General features: G+C 47.3%; 1 protein-coding gene across 1 annotated transcript in view; it reads left to right on the forward strand.

Moving 5' to 3' along the window:
• Positions 1-23,038: 23,038 nt before the first annotated feature.
• The window catches only part of SLC1A4 (solute carrier family 1 member 4), a 25,799-nt gene continuing 25,052 nt past the window's right edge, over positions 23,039-23,785 (forward strand). The window contains exon 1 of the mRNA XM_027694968.1: positions 23,039-23,586. Within this exon, the coding sequence (XP_027550769.1) occupies positions 23,063-23,586 (524 nt within the window). The 5' untranslated portion in view covers positions 23,039-23,062. The remainder of the gene's footprint in view (positions 23,587-23,785) is intronic.

The following is a 23,785-nucleotide window of genomic DNA, read 5'->3' on the forward strand; positions in this document are numbered from 1 at the left end:
AACTATGGGATTTTTTAATCTGGCAAACCAGAGGTGTGTTATAGCCCCATGACATTACATCTTGCCTGCAAGTTTTATTTCAGTAGGGGAAGCCATTTGTACCCTGCCATCTCCTGAGTTGGCCAAACATTCACAAGTCTGTTGCTAACCTGCTTTCTCTAATGAAAGCATCAATTCCGAGCAGCGATAGTTGTCATTAAATCAATAAGACACGTAACCCATTCTTCTGTGTCTCACACAAATGCTCAAGCAGCTTGTTAACAAGATTTGCTAATGCTGGAGTCCCACAGTCCGGAAGCTTCCCATTGATGCTGAAAAAAAAAAAAGTTATTTGGTCCATGGAAGAACTTTCCTGGTTCGCTTTGTTCTCTGAAATATTTTAACCCTGTTTCCCCTACAATTTGTCAGTGTTTGAAACCTGTGGAACAACTTTGCTTGGGTGGAGGCAGTTCAGGCTTGAACAAAGCACTGACAGCAAATATCAGGGATAGTTTTCTCCAGGTAGTCAAACACTGCCATGGAGACTGTCAGTTCTGAGTTTTCCCAGCAATTTATTTTTCCTCCAGTGAAACACTAAACTAACTCCTAGTAATCCCTAAGGGGTCTCCTTCTCTCCCTGGGTTCTACCTAAATCAGTTGAAAGTAAAACTATGGCCTCTTATAGTCTCTCAACACTCTCCTGGCTGGTAAAAAAACTGTTCCTGGAAATCTGGAGGCCGGCTAATGTTTTAAGGATGAGGAGATGACCCAAAGGTCAGCAGTTTTGCCTCCAGAATATTTCCTGACATTAAAGTGAAGCTGATGTGGCTTTTCTCTCGAGCACCAGGAGCAGCCTCTGCTGACAAGGGAGTGCTTCTGTGGTGTGAAACAACCTTTTTTACTGGTTTTACAGGTTTTTGGAGTCTGGGTCTGACCATCTCCCTGAAAGATCTTCATCCATATTTGTGTGTCCACTGACACAGTGGGATTGAGGGCTAAAACTAAGAATCTATTGCTGACCTTCCAGCTTGTAGACCATAATTAGTTAATGTCAGAAAAGCATGGCAACAGCAAAACATATCGTGTGTCTGTTCAAAGAGACAAGCAGGGAGGTAAGGAGGGTGATGAAGCTCTAGGAAGAAGAGGAGAAATATAAAAGGAGTGAACAAGCTGATGAAGAGGCCAGGAGTGCTCAAGAATGAAGACACAAGGAGTCAAGCAAGCTGACTGTGGAGAAGTAGAGGCCTTGCTTCAAAATGTAAAGGGGAGCAGCACAGAGAGACAGGGAAGAGCAGTAATGACAGAGAGATGGTGAGCAAGCCGTGGATTGCAGGCGAAGGCACAAAAGGGCAAGGACAGATACACACAGCTTTGCAATTAACAGCTGTGATTTATGGTGGCTTCTTTGTCTTATCATCCTCCCCTGGCAGATGTCCTGCAAGCAGTGGCAGTCAGGGGTAGCTGGGGAGGGGACAGAGGGAGTTTTAAATAGTCAGACTAACTGTGAGGTATGGAAGGGACTTTCTAGCAATCTGTACAGACTACCCAGGCAATTCTCATTAGCAATGTATGTTCTAAATTAAGTAGTAGCTGACCTTTTACAATCATTTTAGGAGATTTCTTCTCTTTCACCTCAACATTTGTGCTTCTCTCATTAGGTTTCTGTTCCCTCGGACAGAGCCCGAGCACTCAAAGCTGGTTTGGGTTTTAGCTGGTGGCTGATGAGGGGCTGGGGGGGGAGCAAAACAGGAATGAAGGTGATATAGAGGAAAAATTTTCTTTGTTGGCAGAAATCTGCTGTCCTGCTCCCTGATCCTTTCTCCTCATCCTGAGCATCCCCTTTCCTCTGTACGCACACACAAAAGTTTCTATCCCATCCCTTGTGCCAAAGCTGAAAGCGATATGATTGTATGGCCATCACGAAAGTAGCTGGTGAGGCCGTGAGGCTAAAGGAGAAGCTCTAAACCAGGGAGGGGGCTTAGATATTTAATTTTGATTAATTTTCAATGAGGTTTTTACATCTCTGCTTATATGGCAAGATGAACACCATGAGTAGGAAGCAATGGGCTAATCTTAACCCAAGGTGCCCATCACTTCCAGTCCCCACCACGGAGGAGCGGTTGTCTGAAGGAGGAACTGGGGCTGCATAGAAGGAGAAACAGGAGACAAACAGTGAATTTGGGAAGGGAGGGGTGCAATCCCTCGGGAGTAGAGGTCAGAGAGGCTCTAGTGTTCAGAGGGGACCAGCTGCAGCCACAGCAAAGGCGAGTGGTGGGGCAGGAGGGATGTGCGGGTGACCACGAGCTCCTCTGCTGGGTGTCCCTAGGGAGTGAGTCAGGACATGTGGGCTCTCTCTTTCCTATAATAGTCAGGGCCGAGGGTGTTTACCCTGTCTGCTTGGGCAGCCCAAGCACAGGCACCCTTTGTAGTCCTGCAGAAACCCACCTGCAGCTGAAGGCTGATGGGCTTCCTGCCCAGGGCACCTCGGGACTTGTGTCCCACTCAAGGGAATCAAGAAATAAAGTTCTTGGGGTTGACTGTGTTAATAATGACACTATAGATACACATATAAATGCAACTACATGAATATATTAACTTTGCTTCACTGTTCAATAGCTCCAGGAAAGCTTCTGTTTGGAGTAAGCACACCTTGGTAAATCACTGCCAAACACTTCGCTTTGTTGGCCCAGCCTGTACCTGGGTTTTTTTTCTCCCTTATTCTACTTTTGAAATTTCTTTTGCTGTTTTTCTCTTATCTGCAGGCCCTTTAGGTGAGTTGCAGATACCTTCTTGTCCAGCTTGACTGCCTTTTCTTGATATCCCAGGCTCTTCCTGGTATTCCTTGGAGGCTATATCAGCTCCCCTGCCCTTAGAGGAACTCAGGAGGAGCTTTGCCTGTGAAATGGGGATTTGCTGCCTCTTAGGCTGAACAAGAGCACACACTCTGGTAGTAAAGCATTAAACCTCCTCTGGCATTATGTGTTAGAGATGAAAACCCCTGGTTTTCTGTCTGATCTGGGGAATGGCCATCCCTCTTTTTTCCTTTAAGGGAATCTGTGAACAGTGAGAAATGCAAGTTAGGTAAAATACAGGTATCTCCATTTCCACTGGCATCTTTTAAGGTGGTCTATATACCCTAAAAAGGCCACAAACAGCTGCTGGGGACACTGTCCCAGCTTGCTTCTGACCAGAGCTTGTCCCTGTGCTTGGAGGTAACTTCTCCTAGCTGACTCCTGCTTCCCCCTGGAGCCAAGAGCCTGCAGCAGGCTCTTTAGAAGATGCCTTTTTAGAGGTACCTCAGTCAAGTATCTGTGGATCCCAAATTAAGAAGTAAAAGTGGAGTTCTTTAGGAGGTGAATCCATTTTTATCCTGGAAAGCAGAGGTTACGGGCCCAGCCTGGCTCGGTGGGGTGTTTCATGCTCTCCAGAGGAGAGCTGGGGTTTGCCCTTTCCCTGGTTAGAGCAGTTTTGACAAGTTCAGGAGGGAGGGAAGCAGTGGGAAAAAGGATGGGAATAAATAAAATAAAGCCAGGAGAGAGAGAAATTTCTTATGTTAATATTCACTTCCCAGCTGCAGAAGGGAAAAGAAAAATGCTTGGATATTGCCCTTTCAAAAACACATAGAAATGAAAGTGCATAAATTGTTTAAAAAAGCAACACCTGCAAAAAGTGAAGGGGGTGAGGGGGGGAGAAAACAAGAAGACATCAATTGGAGGAAGAGTGGAAAATATTTTGATTGAAAAATGTCAACAAGCTCTCCTAGAAGCAGCAACAAGCAGCAATGATTGTGTTTGTACAAAACAAGCCCTTCTTCCCTGCGCAGAAGATTGATTTTATTCTTCCCACAAGAAAGCCAAATAAAACCCCCCCAGACATCCCAACTCCACCCACTGAACTCCCCAGAAAACTCTGGGCTGCAGAGAGGAGAAAAGAAGAAAAAAAAAACCTCAAAACCAAAACATGACAGAAGGTCTAGATCCCCATAGACCTAAAAATAGCCCTGAGGACTGGACTCTGTGTTGGCAATGACGTTTCAGTGGAGAAGCTCTTCCTGCACATCCTGACTCTTAGGATTCAGCCACAGAAAGGGATTTTTGAGGTGTTTGGGTTGTTTGCAGGTTCAGTGCCTCACCAATGATTTCTAGGTTTTTTTATTTCCTAATCCTATGTGAGCACTGTAGGATGAGACATAATCCAGACCCTTGAATGAATCTCGCAGAGTTTTGTTCTTAGACAGAAAATGAATTAGGTTAAGCGGGGATTAGAGGAGACACACCACATGCCCGCTTGACCCCATGCAGTCGTAATTGTTTATGTGAGAGCTGGAGGAAAAATTGGTTTGGGGAAAAATAAATAGGTGTAAAAAATTAACGGGTTTTCCAAAGGGGGGGGGGAAAAAAGGGTAAAAATAAAAAGTAAACTCAAAGGGTTGGGGGGCCTTTCTTCATATGACAATCCCAAAGCACTGAACAACCCTGGAGGCCTGGGAGAAAATATATCCAAGATGGAGACAGTATCCATGGAAAGATGGAGTCTGTGGATAGGTCTGAGAATATGGAGACAAAGCTTCACTGGGCTACAAAGGGCGGATAGGGAGAGGATATCTTTAAACAGCAAATATCATGAAGATTCAGGTTGTGTTTTAAAAATTGCCATGGCAGCAGTGGGTGGTGATGGCCCACGGGTCATCCTGCTTAGCCCCAGTGTTTCCCCAGCCCGGAGAGGCCAGATCGTGCCCTGCCTGCCATGCTGGAGCCGGGCTTGCTGAGCATGGAGCACGATGCCTGCTTTCTGGGTTTTCTATTTTAAGCAGCTTCCGTCAGAGGTGAGGAGTTGAAAGTTGCCATGCCGACAGGGAAATTTCAGGCCCTAAAATAGTCAAAACTTGCTCCTGCATCATGCGAGCGTGCGTGTGCTTCCTGCGAGGGAGGCGAGGACCGAGCTAGGAGGGTGCAGGGAGGGTGTAAGGATCCTTCCTATGCAGGGGTGGAAACCATCCCCTGGAGAAAACATCTATGGGATGCTTTCAGACTCCTTTCCTATACCTATAGGATATCTGGGCACATTAAGCAGCAGTGGGTAACATCAGCAACGAGCAGATCTTAATTATCACAGCATTAAAAACAATGATTCTTCCAGTTTTCACTATTGTTGTCACTGCTAGAGGTCTTAGCCTCTGGACCCTGATAAGGAATCCAGTACTCAGGGTGAGACATACAGAGGAGAGGAAAAGAAAAAGGTTGTTTTTTAAGAGGGAATATGCATTTCTCAAGGAGGACTTGCACTCTGCTTGTGGGGCATTAGTGGTCCACGATGGTGTAAAAGATTTGCAGATGTGTGCTGGAGATATCCAAGGGCTGCACCAGAACCCAGCTACATCCTGTCAATCATGGACCTGAAGCCTCCTGCCATGCAGGACTAAATGGGCTTGGTTTTGCCTTTTTCTGGCTGTTCAATTAAATTTGACCAAAAATCTCAAAATGTGGACTTTTTAAATTTTTTTTTTAAAGTTCTTTAAAACTGGAGTAGCCTCTGCAGAGATGCCCAAACCATTCAAGCCTGTGACAGAGATCTGCCAGTGGTTGGGGGACAGTTTCATCTCTTGGGCATGCTTGGGTGAGGTTCTTCTCCAGTCTTACAGAAGCACAAATACAAATGATGTTTAGTGAAGAGAAAATCTATTCACTTCATATGCCACCAGCAACGAACCCCAGCGCAGCCCATGAAGATCCTCACCACAGAGACTCAATGTAATTTTTGGCAGGGAGAAATCACGGCTCACCTCTCATTTCCCACATTCTGCCTTTTTTTTTCTCTCTCCCTCGCTCCTATTGTTTTTCCCTGCTCGCCCCTCCAGCCAGTTGTCGCTTCGCAGTCCACGCTTACAAATGTAATTTCTTCTGATGTATGAATATTTCACAAGCGCTGCCTCCCCGGGGACGGTGCCTGTGAGGAGGAGGCAGCCTCTGCGGGGATGGAAATGGTAGCAAATGACAATCTTAATGAAAGATCTCTTCTCCAAGGGCGTCTCTGCAGAAGAGTGCACCATCCTCCAAGAGCTCCCAGCTCGTCAGAGCATGCCCTGCTCTCTGGCTGCTTGAATTACCTTTGGCCTTGGGTGGTGGACGAGAGAAATACAGCTCAGCCTTTTCCCAGGTTACAACGTTTCATGGGTTTGGAGGGTGTTGGGATGTCTGAGCTCCTCACAAAACTGTTGGAAATATCTTCCCTTCTGTACATGTACAATGGCATAACCCAGAGAGCAGCACGGTGCTTTGGGTGGATTTTTTTCCACCTGATGTCCGAACACAGGAAAGTCATGACATAATTCTGTCCATCCTGATGCACATAAGTAGCTGATAATCATGATGTGTATCAAATACAAACAACAAATTAAGCTTCTTCATTGAAGAAATGCGCACACGGGCCCGTATTTCCCTGCATCTCCACATCTCCATCCCGTCCTAATCTCCTTGAACATCCTTTCTACACCTGTAGGCCACCAAGAGGGGCTGGCACCCAACTGCTGTGTTTTCCTGGACTCTTGTGACCCCAGGCCCACCCAAAGCTTTTCCAGTGAGGTCTCCTCCCTGCTGGATCTCTCTCACTGTGCAGGACCACTCATGTCAGCTTTCTGCGACCCATCAAGACTCAGAATTGTCACGTACGTAAATATTGACTGATATATACAATATTTGTATTGAGTTACATATATGCAATATACAACTGACCTCAGCAGTTGTATATCCATGTGTATATATTCCACTGTCTGTATAGAACTGCCTTGTAGACATCTGTCAGTCTCAGATATCTGAATGACATGTCTCAGATATTTATCTTAGTTATTGATGGCAGCAGCAAGCGCCGCCCGTGCCGGAGCAGCGGCCCCGGTGCCGTCTGTCTCTCCGACAGTGGGTGGCACTATACAATCAGAATAGCTTCGCTTTCCCTTTATTCCACTATCTTCATTTTTCAGCCCGGTGGGGTTTGAGCCCTGAGATTTCAGAGGGACAGGGAGCAGGGGGTTCACACCGACAACATCTCAAAGCTGAGGTTCACCGGAGGGGAACTGGAGAATTGTTCCCTAAAAGAACCAGAAATGGTAAAGTTACTCCAAAGGCTGAGCTTGGTTTGAGTTATGCTCTTCACCTCTTCTTTTATTATTTAAGGAGCAAGAAGTATTTATTAGGATAAATCGGTAAGGTTGCTACTTTTTGGCCTGTTTTTCTTGAAAAACACAGAGAATAATTGCCGGTCCACTTTTTCAGGATGGTGTTGTTTTATGACACTTCCCCTCCTCCATATAACTTGAAAATATTGAGACCCGGTGTCGTGACTCGCTCCTGATAACAAAAGACGTGGAACTTGATTCACAACTGTTGTAATAATTTTCATTTGTGTTTCTCTTCTGTTAGTGATGCAAGGGAGGTACTTGGGCCTGACTTTCATCTGCCCTAGGACTTCCTCATCAGCACACTCTCCCTAATTAACTTCTATTGCAAAACTTCTGCCAAACTGAACTGACCTCAAGTAAGCAACAGTGAGGTGGTGTGGTCTGTGAGTCTCTGAGTGGTGGTACACTCAGGTTTATCATGAGGGGAAAGGACACAGAAATGTCTGCCCAGACTGCTGGGCTCATCAGGAGCATGGAGCACTTCAGCCTGTATAAAAATTGTGTTCTCAAAAAAAATCAATACAGTTTCTATGACATTAGCAAGCTCTGAGCTGTATGGCAAGCTGTATTTAAAAGCTGAATGGATTTTTTTTAACCTAAACCTTGTCAGAGGAACAGTGGGATGCTTAAGGAACAACGAGAAAACAACTGTGTATTCCTGACAAAAATGCAGAATGTCCCAACACCTCACAGGAAGACCTGGTTTCAAGGTGGCCAGTGCACCAGAGTAAAATCCAGTGTGTTCTTTTGGGTATATCCCAAACCAGAGTTTCTCAGGCAATGGCTGGTGAATCATTTCTCAGTGATACACTATACCAGAAGGTGTCAGTGTCTCCTACCTCTGCTCTGTGTGCCTGCGAGGGGTTTATGGTAGGAACTGCTCAGAATTTGCAGCTGGGACTCTGGGATCTATTCAATGGAAAGTTGCCCCTGCTTTAAGCAGAGGAATGGGACCAGCTTTCAACAGCAGCATGGGCCACGGAGAAAACCAGCCAAGTTTATGGATGTCAGCAGGGTAATGCTAAACTTCTGTTTAGTTCTTCATCCATACAAGTCCTGGGTTCACCTTAATAAAAATGACCCCTAAACAGGAGCAAAACATTTTACTCAGGCAGCCCAGGTAATGTGGTACCCTGTTGAAGTCAGAGTGATGGAGGGTTTGTAAAACAAAAATACATCATCTACCAGGAGGGTGTTTTACACAAGGGCCTTCCACTCCCTGTCAGTCTTGGCCAGTTAAACTTCCCTGAGGCAAATGAGGACCCAAGTGAGGAAACTGGAACACAAACATCTTCAGAGCCAAAACGTTGTGTGACCCTGGAAGCTGCTGGTTGTGTCCACAGCACCTCGGGTTCAGTTTGGAGGACAGGCTGTGCCCAGTCTGGCATGCTGGACACATCCATCAGTAAGAATATAAGTCATGCCTGAGAAATAAAATGCAAACAAAGTGAGTTTGCAAACTGGAAATGCTCAATGATATGCGATGGGGTCTGTGTTGGCACTCGCAGACAGGAGGGCATAGGGTAACCCTGCTTGTGGGAATGACATGGGATCAAGCTTCCGTTCACAAACACAGCACCCTCAGGACCTCAGAAAGCTATAGTTTACCTCGGAGTTGTGCAGAATCTAATCATTCTATTGAATGTTTGGAGGAAGTCTTCGGGAGAATAACAGTGCTGCTTTTGAGGGCCCAGACTAGAGAAAAGACTTTCACAGAACTCAGAAACCTGGTCCCTACAGGCAGGGAGAGTTGCAATGGTCATCAAATCCCTCTGAAGTGCAGTGAGAGGCTTGGACAAGCACACACAGGCTTGATGCAACATGGACACTCGTTGCAGACCCCAAAAGAGCTACACCAGCAAAGGACCATGCTGGGAGGCTGCTGCTTTTTCCACTTTCAGAGGAGACCTCTTTGGCAATAGCAAAGCTCACTCCACTTTTGCAGGCTGGAACAAGGTTCATTTTACTGGGGCTGGATGGGAAAACAAGAGGCTCTTGTCCCAGGGGAGATGTCTGAGTGTGAGAAAACACCAGTTTCCCCAAGCCATGCTGACTTTGTGCACCTCAGCGTCCAAACTGGCGAAGACCTTAACACAACGTCAGCCTCCCTTCTCCCTTTTGCAGAGGCCCTGGGGTTCAGGGGCACCAACCACATGGGCTAGAACTTCACCCTCTCTTTCACAGCATCTTCTCTGCTCAGATGGGCAGTGCTCAACAGCAGGGTAGCACCGAGTAACAACACCTGCTGCTGTGGGGGTTGCTGTTGGTGTGGTGTGGTTTTTGTACGTGCTGGTGGAAAAGCCAAACTCTGTGCTTGTAGTAAGATCTGTGAGGTTTTACGGAAAATCAGGCAAGGCAACCTTGGTCCTGCCATCTATGCCAGAGCTTGGGATTTCTTGTAAATTTCTGGAGTTTCTCCTAAGATCATCCACACCAGTCCCCCATCTTTCTTCCTCCAGTGGAAGCAGAAGCTCATCGCCCAAGGACTGTCCCCACCATTCCCTTCTTACAACATATGCCTCAGTTCCTCGTGGCAAAATTAAATTCTGCTTATGCAGCTGGGGAATGTTGAGCTTTGCCCAGACTTGTGCCTGTCCAGTGCCCACACAGGCTGCAATGCTTGGAAAAACCCAAGGCTGAAGCCCTCGGCTCAGACTCGTTCACTCAGCTGTGCTCACCATCACTCCTCACCATGCCAAGTGTGGACATTATTATAGTTAATGTGGCAGAGTCACAGCCCTGGCCTGAAGGACCTGCCATCCACAAGATACCCTTTATGAAATTATTTTTGTCAGGGTGATTTAATGAGAAGCATTTTGCCTGGTTTTATCTCAGTGGGATGCTTTGGTGGGACTGGTGGGAGGTTTGCTCCAGCAGGGCCGGTGTCTCAACCATGAGCCAGAGGCTCTCAGAAGTGGCTTTGGCCTTTCTCAAATTAGTCTGCCTGTGACTCACAAGCTTGTGTCTTGCTTTTAGATGAGAGAGATAGAGGAAGGATGGGTAAATAGGCAGACTGGTGGAAGTTTCATCCCAGGCTCTGCAAATTGCTTGAGCTACATCAGAGATGTTGCTAGTGGGCTTTAGACATGCAATTCCTGCCTGCTCCTCAATTAACCCTTCCCGTAGAGCAGAAAACAAGAGGACTTAATTTCCTCACCAGGACCAAAGCCCAGTGCTAGGAAGGTGAAATGACCCCCCCCCTTGTGTGCTGTGGGGGCCTAAGAAGCAGGATGACCATCCAAAGTGTTCAGGGTTCCGTCACAGCATTCCATGTGTCTGGGGGACTGCTGGGTTTACCCAGAAACCCTTCACCAAAATCTGTAGCATTTCCCACCAGCCTTCCCATATGCCTGAGATCTGGAGGAGGAAACTCTGCATGAAGTAACCAGCTGCAGGAAGGACTAAGGAAGGAGTCAGCACAGGAACTGGGTAAAACTGTCCCATGTCCTCTTCGTGCTGCATACCTGCTTCACACATGGGGGTGATCAACTCCCAGGAAAGGATTTCTGAATATGCACAAGGCTAAAAGAGAATTGCTGTATCCCTGCTGGCTACAAGAGATCCAAGACTACAGCTACATACCTGGTTGCAACAGTTTAATTACTGGAAATTTGAATTTCACTGAATGTATTTAGAAATAAAAGCTGTATTTGCCAGTGAGGCTTCTGATACAGTGACAGAAGCTCCTAAGATACTTGTGGGGTTTTCACTTTTGGAATTGGTTATCTGGTGTTAATGAAAATCTAGGCTATATTTACAAGTTCCCTCCATTGCCAGTCAGAATTACTTTTCATAGATCCCAGGTCCTGAGGAAGGGCTCAGAATCCTGAATATAGTATTTCCCTGTTTAGAGTTGGACCTGTGCACCCTAAGTATGTGCATGTACCTTACACAAACTAACACATCCTTTTTTGTTTATCTGGTTCAGCCTCTTGTGAAATACTCCTACCAGATTCTGTGTATTTTCAGCCCAATTGCTCTCAATGTAATTACCCAATCTTGCTAAAACTGTTTCAGTGCAATTAGCCAAAGCATTTATCCAGTAATAGAGTAAGTCCAAAAATTAAAAGCAGCAGAAAGAAAACAAGGGGATGAGAAAAGAAAACAGGGGTATTTGCATCCGATTTTTTTAATTACTTTTCCTGTTTGACGGTATGGAGGGAACAACCCTCTGCAGCCAGAAAAAAATTGGTTTCAAAGTGGAAAAAAACCCCAACCCTGCCTTATCGCTAGAGTTCATTCCTTGAAAACAGTTTTCCATCTGAAAATGCAAACCCAGGGAAGCTTTTGTGCCATCTTCCCTGAGATCCTCGTTAGTCCCCTGGAGGCACATGAGACACAGCATTGCCTTGTTCCGCATGAGCGGGATCAACACTGGTCAATGTCCCGTGAAGGAAAATGCACCCAGAACCTGCTGGAGCTGGCTGGTGATGCTCTCCTGTGAAAGACACTGAGCCCTGGTGATTTCCTTGTGTTCCTGGGGAAATCATTTGGGGATGAAGTGGGAACTTTGCTCCAGGTGTGCGGGCAAACGCTGTGTCATGCACAGCAGCAACTCAAAGGTTTGCATCCTTCTGCACCCAAAATGGCCCTTCCAAGAACATCATACGGTCACTCAGTCTTCACTGAGAGGCCCTGAGCTTGAAGGCTATTGATCAGCTCAGTCCCTTTCTTTGCTGATTCCTCACCAATTTCTGCCCCCTGTGGACAGCCACATTAAACATCCAGACACCAAATCAACACAACTCTCCCAGCTCAGTAATGGAGGTTATAAGCCAGCTGAACAAGTAGAGACTTAGTGCTATGCATTCACTTTTCATTCTTCATTTCACTAATTAAGTAAGAAACCTGGGTCATAAATTAGTATGATTAAGGCAAATTAAGCAGCGTTGAACACACTCTTAGCTGAGCAGACCATGTAACTGTGCAGATTATAGGTCGCTCCATCTGGATTTGTTTGCTTAGCCCACTCCGGACAAAGTCCTAGCAGATTTTGAGCATTTAATTGTCAACTCTTCGTTTTTTACGGTTCACTGCTTACAAGCCCACAGATTGCACAGGCACTGAGAGACAAAGGGCCAAATCCTGCCCCATCCTGTCCCACTGGTAATGAACTGAATCAACAGGACAGGAGAGTGTGCTGCCGAGGGTGGGACATGGCTGTGCCTGGCCACTCACGCTGCACTTTGGACAGAGCAGAAGTAGGAGGCAGTGGTGTTTTACCATGGAGAAATTTCCTACCTTCCAAGACCCACCTTCTGTCCCCACCAGCTTTCCCTTTTCAGCTCAGGCCAGATCTCAGAATTTTCCCTGAACACTTTCCCTGGCTGTTTCCAGCTGGGAGCAAAGGGTGGCCAGTCTCCAGTCACAGGGCTCATGGGGATAATTCATCCTTGTGCAGGTACTGGAGTACCCTGGCTGCTCCCCTGTCTTTCTGCTCAGCACCAGCATTCAGGGACCAAGTACCACCCAGCCACTACTTGCTTAAATGTGCTGCAGCACTGGAGGTATCTGAGCTCTTCCTGGCAGCACACATTGTCCCCTGGAGAAGAAATTATGTTCCGTCCCCATCACTTAATTCTGGGGAGGGAAGCAAGGGAGATCAAAGTGGCCTGTAACCCCATCTCAGCCATGCAACCCCATGTTGCACTGGGGTGAAAATACCATGAGGCTTTTGCAGGCAGGTCTCCAACCCTTTGTTAGCCAAGCCCAGCTGAACATCTCCATTCCTGCCTTGTTAGGAGCTGTGGCCCCTGCACAGGTAAGTCAGGATTTGGGATGGATGCAGGGAAGGGCAAACATCTAAATACCAGCGTTTTTCTGAGCCCTGAGGGTATAGGTGAGATGGTGCATCTGCTGGCTTGAAGTGGATGTTGTTACTGGAATTTGGGATGCCTTTAGGATTAAGCATCATGCAGTGCTCACAAGGCTCCACTTAGCTGACATGTCTGAGCTCTGCCTGAAAATCTGATCTCCCTGTCATTACTCCTAAAGCTGCCTTTGCCTCTCTTCTTTCTTTTCTGATTCTTTTCATCTTGGCCAGTTGTAACATGCACCTCCCTGTTATGTTCTTCAGATGTGCTGCTCTGTTTTTACATGAACTAAATAATTCTCTGTGCTCTTTTCTCCCTCTTTCCCAGCATTGGCCCTTCCCCCGTATTCCTGGCACAGGCAGTTTGTTTTCTATGGTTTTGCTTCAGCTGAGTTTGGTTATTGAATGTTCTTTCTTCTTTCCAGAGGCACTCCTGGTCCAGCCTCTGAGCTGCTTTTCTGACACATGAAGTGTTTCCATGTCTCTCCTCTGCTCCACTCCAAGAAGATTTAGTTGTATCCTTAAAAAAAATAGCAGTAGCCATTGACATCTCTACTTCTGGCCCATTTTCTAAAGACACAAGGTTTATTTAATGGTGCTGTGTGTGATTGATTCCCTCACGACTTAAACCCATTGGCCAAATTTAATGAAGGTGGAGAGTTAGAGGGCTCAAAGACTTCAGATTGTGCAATGTTTTGTGAATATATGTGAGTGAGTAGACAAGGACTGTTCCCTGACCAAAAGGCAGAATAGACACTGGATTTGGGGCTAAAAGCTCAACAATATGACCCAAAGGCCTCCAGTACCAAAGGCAAATGAAAAACAAGCACTTACTTTTTTCTTTTAAACCTCATGCTTTTTAAACCATAAAGTCGCATGAGTTTGGAGGGACCAGACTCCTGACTTTTAAACCCTTGGGTATGGAAGCAGATATGTTGGAGTCTCATTGCACCCAAGAGAAGTCAACAGACCATCTCAACCCCCTGAGGGTACTTCTTCACCTCCTCCTTCATGCTGGTTCCCTGCCAAGACATTCCTAGAAGCAAGAAAACAATGCTCCCAGCCTGGAACTATGCTATTGTCTCTGAATATGTGATACAGGTTGTGTGTGTGTGGGGGGGGACACAGCCTGGGACAAGGCAGATCAAAGAGCAGGATGTACTGGATAACCTTGGGCAAGTCTCTTTACCTTCCTGTGCCTGCACCTCTCTTCTCAACCCTGCAGAAACCTTTGATGGGGTGGATTTTTCCCTGATGTGTCTGTACAGCACCTACTACTACAGGGTTCTCACCAGGCTGAGCCTGCAGTGAGGGACTGTATTGGGTCCTAAAATGTAATAGTTATGGGCACAGCAATCTCACTGAAGAGCCACAGGATCAGCTTCACCACAGACAGCAAAGGGGACAGCCTTGCTTGTAGGAATCTTTGCTCAGGGGCTTTGTTCCTGGGATGGGTTCCCCTTGGCTAGGGTTTGTGTCACAGACATTCATCCCAAGCAACACTGAAGAGATAAAAAGCTGAGGTGAGGGAAAAGAAAGAAGGTGGAAAGGAAGGCAGACACTGGGAGAGAGAAAGCAGGAGACAGTTCTCATGTCTGTCGGAACAGGTTGTTGCTGACTCAGGGCAAAATATTCCCATTGGAAGACCAAAAGGCTTCCCTAGCTCCATCTCCTGTGTGCACAGACCGTGCACACACAGACAGCAACCAGGAGAAGGTTGGCATTGCTCCCTGCTGAGGAGCACGGCTGAAAACTGCCCCATTTGCTTCCTTTGGGTGTATAAGTCACTCCCCATAAAGGCCTGATAATCCAAGGGGAGCTTCTCCAGAGTGTGCACTTGCCTTCATTCCTGACTGTATTTGGCTGTAGTAGGGGCATTTCACCTACAGTTCCCACGCGAAGAAACCCCCTGGGCTGTAACCCAGCTTCTCCCTCCCCACAGACAGCTATTTATAAGGTTTCAATGGGTAGGTCAGAAACGACTCCATGTCCAGAATTGCCACTGCCAAAGGAAGGAGACGGGGGTCTTTGCAAAGGGCTTTAATAATCTTCCTGTTGCTCTGGCTGGCAGCTTTCGGCATTCGTCCCACATTCTTCAGTAGCCCTTTCCTTAGCAATGAATAGGCTTTCAGCACGCTCTCATAATGGTTTCTTTTCCTGTGGCACTCAGAAAAAGCTTTCAGCCTGCTCCAGCTGCCGCCTCTGCTGCCTCTCCTTATCCACCAGAAAGATGTGGTGGCTCTGCTCAGCATATCCTCTGCTGCCAACAGAGCCACTCTTTCACCTCTGCAACAAGGTGGCATGTGAGCAAGGGGTGGAGGGTGGCTTTGCCTCCCTTCATTTTTCTTAAGCCTCTTTTGCAAGCTGAGTTAGGACTTCTTCACCCCCTCAAGAAGGACATGTGTCCCATGGCTCAGCAGCCCTGATGCAGGATCAGGGGGCTTCAGCCCAGATCTGACACCCTGTTCTGTGACTGCACTGTGCCAGAGGCTGAACTTGCATTCTCTGAGGCAGGAGGTCTGGGCTCTGATCTCAGGCAGGTGTAAAGTGCACTCTCCTCCTGCCTTGTTTTTCTCATCTTAATTCCCAGCAGGGCTGTTATTCCCCAGACCTGCAGTAACAGGACTGTTACACGACCACAGAGGTGTGTAATCTACTCTCACAGGTATGTTGTTGTTTGTTTTGTTTTGCTTGGTCTTGATAATGATGCTACTTCATTAGGGAGCTAAAATTGCTTTAATTCAGTCTAGTAAAAGGGCCTTTGGAGCTCCCAGCAGTCATCTTACACACCTACAGTAGCCTAGACAGCTTTGGAAATGGTACAGTAGGTAACATAAGCTCAGATTCTCAAAGGTTTTGAAATCAATGAGAAATACAACCCCCAGAAAAACATCAGATATCTATGTACTTTTCTAGGTCTAGCTAAGAAATGTGTCTGAAACTGCAGACCTCAGCAGCAAAAAGCTCATTTTCCATGATGCAAACATGATGGGAGGAAATGGAGAGAGTAGCAATGCAACTCGAGTATGTATTTACCATTTGCTTCAGGTATATGTAACTGCACTGTATTACCACTTATTTTTATGTCTCATTTCAGGATTAAAGAGAAAATCTGCATCCTCCCTTTCTCCCATATTAGGAAAACTACTTTGTGATTCACACAGAGAATTGGGACAACAGTAAACACAAGGTAAGTGTTAGTCTGGTACATTGGCACATGCACTGGGAGATGTGTCTCTACGTGATTCCATCCATCCCTCATTAACAGCTCTTGATTCCAGCATGCGATTTCACTGAAATTTTGCTGAAGGGTGGAAATCTCACAGGAAGTGTATTTCTGTGAGTTTTGTCACAAAAATAGGCAGTTTGGCTAAAGAGAAACCTCCTCTGAGGAGCTGAGGAGCTGTTGTCTCTGAGCAGAAATTGGAGGACCCACAGCCTCAGAGACCCATAGTCTCATTAGACTTGTGAGCTTAATAACATCTCCTGAGCCTGAATGCCCAATTCCCTTCCTCGCAAAGGAGAGAATTGCACTCAGTGGCTGAACAGCAGCCTTGGAGGACAGAGGCAAAAAGATGTAACACCTTCCTAAATCTGTATTTCACAGATTATAGCAAACGTGGCAAGTTTTTAATGGATGCAGCCCTGGTAGCCACCTGTCTCCGCCAGGAGAGGTGCAGAGGGTGACAAAAGCATGCAGTGAGCTCTGTACAGGACTAACCACACACCTCTGGAAAAGAGATGATGGGGTTAAAAAAAAACCCAGCAGACAAATTTGCAGGAGGAAAATTAATGGAAGGCTTTTAAATCCAAAGGACCACCTGGAAATATCCGAGCTGCAGATTGGTGGATACCTGGGAAGTATTCTCAGAAAACATCACATATTCTTGCTTTGCTTACTCTTATGTTCTTCTTTTCCAGTATGACTGTTCTCACAATATTTTGCTGCTCTCCTCATAGCCACAGGGATCTCTAGAGCTGCAATTACTTCTCAGAGACATGCTTGGTCCATACATTGGCTCCCACTGCCCCTTGGTGTGGCCACTATCACAGTGGCCACAGTCACACTCCTGCATCAAGCTGGGGGCATGGGAAAACATCCTTACAGGCCAGTGGGCAAAGGGCAGCTTCATGGTCCCTTATGTTCCTTGGCAGAAGCTTTGCCATTCCTGTTTGCTGTCATCCCAGTTTACTGTCACCCATAATCAGGGATACAGTATTCATTGTCATATCGTAATCAGGGATAAAATGTGTAAGGATAAATATTCCCCTTGCTGCTTCTAGCCACTGAATCACAATCAACATTCAGAAATTGCTCATGCTTTTTTCCCCTCCCTAATGTAGCTTTTTATAGCATATTCCATACAGCTGATGTAAATGAAGGCATGCTGCGCTTGTGTATGAATCCTTGAATGCCAGGCAAATCCTCAATTGTCTAACTTACCCATCTCCTGCCAATGACAAGGCACTCTATCAACCCACAACCACAGGAGAAATCAGCAGGCACTTGGAGCACTTGCAGGTTCTTCATTCAAGCGTGTTTCCCACAGCTGAAACCCTCCCATCATTTCCCTTGCTTCTTCAGTAGCAAAGCTTTACTGCGAGAGATCACACAGCTTGTTTTCAGATCAACCCAGCTTATTTTGAAAAGCCTGACCCTGAATTTTCCCCACCAGCTAGAGTCAATGTCTCCTGCTAGGACAGGTTGTCACATATCCAAGATCTTGAACGTCTGTGCTTGTTCTTGCCCTTTTTTCCTGCTTTTCCCTGCTTTACTGTCAAAGAAAAACCTCAGGGAGAGCTTATGAAGGAGAAAATTCCATTATTCCTGGGAGGTGATTCGGGTTCCCTCTTTTCCATCATTTACTGATTTGTTTTTCTTCATGTTTGTATATTATGATGGTTTTGAAAAAGGGAGTTACACACCCGGTCTTAAATTTACTCCTGTCTCAATATGACTTTGTTTCCAGAGCCATCAAAGGAGCCTCAGAGTAAACAAGGTGTGTGTGGGAGTATTATTCTATATTTTTCATCTTCTTTCTGGTAAAAACTGCATGTGCCTTTGGAGGATAAAGTTAAATATTTACCCTAGGTTAACCATCCCTGTCTGCAGAGTTTATATTTTGTTGGAGTTTGGGCAAGCAAGTGGTATTTGCAAAATTCCTTGCCTGCCTCTGCTATTTAGAAAATGCATTTACAAAGGCCTTTTTTTTTCATCCTCAGAATATTTTTGATCAGGTGTGAGAATTTACCCAGTCTGGAAAGACATTGAATTAACATGTGACACCGCAGTAGGATTGTATTTGGGACTGGATTATTTCAGTTGCTAGTCAGGAACCTACGTGAAACAGGACCTGAGGAATATTCTTTGGATCTGTCATCACTCTGGGCCTGGGGGGTTTCCTTCTGTGGTTTTGGATGTCTTGAAATCTGGCTCATTCTGACAAGTCCAGATGACTGTGTGTGGGTGGCTGGTCCTGCATCCAGCTTGCAATGGGGTGAGCAGGTCAGAGGCACCCGGAAGAGCTGAGGAACACATCTCGTGTTCCTCCCAGAGGCAGGCGGAGAACATTTCTGCGATGGGGCTGGAGTCTGTCCAAATCGCTTGGCATCCCAGGCCCAACAAGTCTTCTTGCCAAGCTAAAGTCTGCATACCAAGGAAGTGCTCTAGGCCTTCCCACCTCAGCTAGCGTGCCGTGGCTCTTCTGAGGACTTCATTTTGCTTGGTAGAAAACAAGCTCTCTCCCACATGCTTTTCCTGAATTCTCCTCAGAAAAAGGCCACTCTGTATTACAGCCCCTTAGGACACTGCAGGCTGCCCAGAACATCTCCATTTGTATGTTTGGGAGCATCTTTATTCAAGCTTCTCTTGAAAAACACAAATATAAAACACAGTGTCTTTCTGCCCTCTTCCCTTTCATCTTGCTCCCTCCTCCCCCACCATGACTTTGAGGGATCAATCTTCAAACTACTTCAGACCAAACCAGTCACGGCACATGAGCTGATTGATGACTACTCTCTAAACCTACAGGAGTTAGGTCTCCCAAGAACAGAGGATAAACAGCACCCAGACCCAAGGAAGCTCCCGAAAGCTGCAGATGACCTTGTCAGTCTTACGAAGAGGGAAGTAGAGTCAGGAAGACAGAGGAAAGGGAGGTGGCACAGTGAGTGTTCTCTGCACTCTTGCTGCTATGTGGTTTTGTAGGAAATGTGGCCTGAGGGCTACTCTGACCTGTGCCAAGTGAGCATGTAGCAGATGTGAGACTCACAGAGCTGCAAACAGCTCTTTGAAAGCCTTCCTCTCCTTCTCTAGCAAAGAAATTCAAATCTGATTTCTCTCAGACTTTGTATGGACCTTCCGCAGGTGTGGAAAACCATCACCTCTGTTCCCTTGGGGCATTAGAATTAAACATTATGTTTACAGAAGGCAACAGCTAGATTACAGATATCCTATTTTAAGTGTCTATCCCGTGGATGTGCAGCAAGACTTTGCTAAAATTTAACAATGGGAACGGATGAGTAGTAGGAAAAAGGATGTAAGCTTTTGCTCTGAGAGGTCCGACTATCGACTTCCCTCAACAAAGCAAGAACATTTCTGAGGAAAATGGCTCAAATTAAATCCTGCACTCTGCTTGCTTGGTGATGAAACATAAAGGGGAAGGATGTGATTCCCTTACAGTCATCAAGATTTTTTCATTCCTTCCAATGAGGCTGGAATTTCAAATGCCTACCATCAAAAATTGATATCAAGCAGAACTTGACTGGACATCAGCATGACTGGAATTTGACTGGAAATCTTCCTTCCTGGGCCAGTGGTGAAAACTATATTGGCTATTTCCTCACATAAAGCAAAAGGATTTTTTAAAATTTTATTTAAAAGGAACTGGATTTTTTTTTTGTGGTTGCTTTTTGTCATTGTTGTTTGGTTTTGATCCCTCTTCTGATTTCCGGAGGAAGCATTCTAAGCCCTGTGAAGTTGAAAGCCACTTAAGACAAAAAAGGAACCTTCAAGTTGCAATAGAAAAAGTCAAAATCCCTAATTTAGAAGCACCAGCAGGGTGGACACTGGAAACATGCAGACTCACTCACTGGAAAGCTCCCAAGATCTACAAGCGCTGAAATGAAAACATGACACAATGGATCAGTCAACGATTACTACTGAATAAGCCACTGGGCTTTGGGGTTAATCACTGCATCCATCCATGAACTCTCACAGCGTGTGGAAAAACAGTTAGCTTTGCCTAGAATGTCTTTGGGATGATGTCCATTTGTATGGTAGGAGGTTCATGTGCTCTCTTGTCTTCTTCTTGACAAAAACATTCTGATTTCAAGATATGTCACGAAAAGAAGGAAAACTGTTTGGATCAGTGTTTGAATCAGGAAATCAAAAGGGGGGAAATAAGGAAGGGGAAACTGGGAGTCTGAATTCTCACAGTGTCATTCACCAGGAAGCTTGACACAAGCATCCCTTTTGGTGTTCTTGAAGAGTTGTCTATCACCAAACATCCTTAGAATGCGTTAAAAAACATTCATTGGGACCTACGATTTTGGAGGTGTGTGTTCCTTCAGGTCACCTGGCTGTTCTCATGGCACTGCTCTCAGCAAAGTCACTCCCAAAAGGTCATGGTCTCTCTCCAAGAGAGAAGGAGTCCACTGTCATTTCATATAGTGGAAAAGGTTCTAAGTTAACTCTTGTGCTGATCTCATACATGTGCTGCTGCCAATGAGTTTTCCAATTTAATATGTTCTTCTTGTTCACTCTTTCCTGAATTTCTCCCTTTGCTTTCATTTTTCATACGGGAATGGCATTTGTGTTCATTGTTTGGTTTTAGAGTCTTTTCTCAACTGAAACAGAGAATAAAGACTTTATATTCATGTATTTGTTTTACAATTTCCTGTTGTTGTTTCATTTCCCCTTTTCTTTTCCCTTTTCATGGATAAATGGAAAGAAAAATGAGTGAGACCAAGAAAGAACAGCAGGGAAAAATGCAAGGAAAAAAAAGAAGCATGACATTTTCACAAGAAACGCTATCAAAATATTAATTAAAAAATCTGGTTTAGTAATGCCTCTGATGAGGAAAGAAACAATTATGTTGGGTGGTTACTTTTTTATTATTCACAAGCCTATTTGCAAAAAAAGACTCAAACCTGATTTTAAAAGATCTACAAAGCTTTTTTGTTACTTTTGAGGTTTGTGGAACTGAATGCCTTTAGAAGCATTTGCAGATGCTCGTTTTCTTGTTTAGTTTAGTCTCTGTTTCCTATCTCTGCTTATTCTAATTTGATGGAACAGTCATTCCCAGACTTCCACAAGCCAAGTCTTACTCATAGGGAAAGTTATCATGGGAAAAAATATCAAATCAGTAAGAATATGGCTGGTATCTTCAGTCAAATTTCAGTGCAAGAACAAGCTGCAAGTCAAGACTTCGCATCAAGCTCTGAAGTGGATGGTGGCAAACACAATTGCTTGTTGGTGGTGTTGTTATCTATTTACATGTGGACAATTCCCAGGAGTTCCAGCCATGGTGTAGCAATTTTCAGGTCTATCCATCAGATTGGAAGGCAGAAAAGAGTCTTATTAAATCAGGATTATTGTCCCATCACACCCTGTCAGTCTCTTTAATTAGTGCAGTCTACTCGAAAAGCAGATGTGTGGCTGGTTGTTTTCACAGTATGTTTTCTGCTAGGCTGTGCTTTGCTGATGTCAAGGGAATGAACTGAAATGGAGCCCCTGCTCGAGTCCAAACATTGGCTGGAGCTCATGGAAGTGGCTCTGTGAGCAAACATGACAGTAGTGCACCCCGGGGGCTCCTGCAGATTTGAAAGCCCCAGGTGCCCTTTTTGTCAGCCCCTCGTATCGCCAGAGACATCATTTGCTCCTCAGAGAACCTGCTCGTGGGATCAGACTGGGTTTTAGCCCGGTTCCTCACAAGGAAGCATGCTCAGAGTCTGTGTGTTCATGCCACTGATGACCAGGGACACCACAACCTGTCCTGGGATGGCTCCTGCCTTGATGAGAGGTTCCTGGAGAGAAGAGGGGGACACCGAGGGGATATGTGAACTCCACTGGGGATGGGGACATGTATGAGCAGTGAGCCACTGAGGGGGACACTGAAGAGACATTACGGCTGTGAGGACACTGATGGGGATGTGTGTAAACCACGGGGACACAGAGGGGACGTGATTGAACCATGGGGCCACTAAGGAAACGTGTGAGCTATAGGGACACTGAGGGGGCATGTGTGAACTATAGGGATCCTGAGGGGATGTGTATGAAGCATGGGGATACTGAGGGGAACACTGGAGGAAGGCGTGTGAGCCATGGGGACACTGAGTGGGACACTGAAGAGACATATGTGAGCTGTGGGGACACTGATGGGGATGTGTATCGACCGTGGGGACACTGGGGGACACGTGTGAGCTCTGGGATACCAAGAGGGGAACTGAGGGGACATGTGTGAACTATGGGGACCCTGAGGGGATGTGTATGAATGATGGGGATATGGAGGGGGGAAACGGAGGGGACAAGTGTGAGTTTTGGGACACTGATGGGGATCTGTGTAAACCGTGGGGACACTGGGGGGACACATGTGCGCTCTGAGACACCAAGGGGGGCACTGAGGGGACATGTGTGAACTGTGGGGACCCTGAGGGGATGTGTATGAACAATGGGCATACTGAGGAGGGACACTGAGGGGACACATGTGAACTGTGAGGACGCTGAGGGGATGTGCATGAACAACGGGGATACTGAAGAGGGACACGAGGGGGGCACGTGTGAGGTGTGGGACGCGGAGGGGGCATTGAGAGGACGCGTGTGGCCCCTGAGGGCACGGAGGGCCCTCACGCCACCCGTGTGTGGGCCGAGAGCCCGCGGGTCGGGCACTGGGCTGACGTGCCGCCCCGCCGGCCGGCGATGGCGCTGTGGGGACCCGGCCCCAGCGGGCGGCAGCGGGGCGGGCCGGGGGTCACCGCCGTTCCTCCCCCGGGCGGGGCCGCCGCCGCCGCCGGCCCTCGGCGGGCGGGGCCCGCCCGCTCAGTGAGAGCCTGCGAGCGCCGCGCGGTAGCGGGACACGAGGAGTCGCCGCGCCGCGAGCATGGAGGAGGCGGCGGGAGAGGACAAGGCGGGCCACGGCCCGAACGGGCACGCCGAGGGCCCGGCAGCCGAGGGGCGGCAGGGCGGCGGGGCCCGGCTGCGGGGCTGCCGCGGGTTCCTGCGGCGCAACGCGCTGGTGCTGCTGACGGTGTCGGGGGTGGTGGCCGGCGTGGCGCTGGGGGCCGCCGTGCGCGGCGCGGCGCTGAGCCCCGCGCAGGTCGCCTACCTGGCCTTCCCCGGGGAGCTGCTGCTGCGGATGCTGCGCATGGTGATCCTGCCGCTCGTGGTCTGCAGCCTGGTGTCGGGCGCCGCCAGCCTGGACACCCGCTCGCTCGGCCGCCTGGGAGGCATCGCTATCGCCTATTTCCTGGGCACCACGCTGCTCGCCTCCGGCCTCGCCGTGGCCCTCGGCTTCATCGTCCGTCCCGGCGCCGGAGCCTCCGCGCTCAACACGCCCGGGCTGGGGCTGCCGGGCGCGCTGCCCACCAGCAAGGAGACCGTGGACTCCTTCCTCGACCTCGTCAGGTGAGGCCGCCCCGCTCCTTCCTCCTTCCCCCGCCCTCCCGCCGCCGGAGGATGATGACAGACCCGGCGATGTTGCACGCTGCAGCCGGCAGCCCGAGACCCCCCCCCCCCCCCCCCTTCTCCTTCTTCTCATCCTCCTTCTTCTCATCCTCCTTCTTCTCATCCTCCTTCTTCTTCTCATCCTCCTTCTTCTTCTCAT

Source organism: Neopelma chrysocephalum, unplaced genomic scaffold (assembly GCF_003984885.1).
Source record: "Neopelma chrysocephalum unplaced genomic scaffold, ASM398488v2 Primary Assembly neopelma1_99, whole genome shotgun sequence".
In the NCBI taxonomy this organism is placed as follows: domain Eukaryota; kingdom Metazoa; phylum Chordata; class Aves; order Passeriformes; family Pipridae; genus Neopelma; species Neopelma chrysocephalum.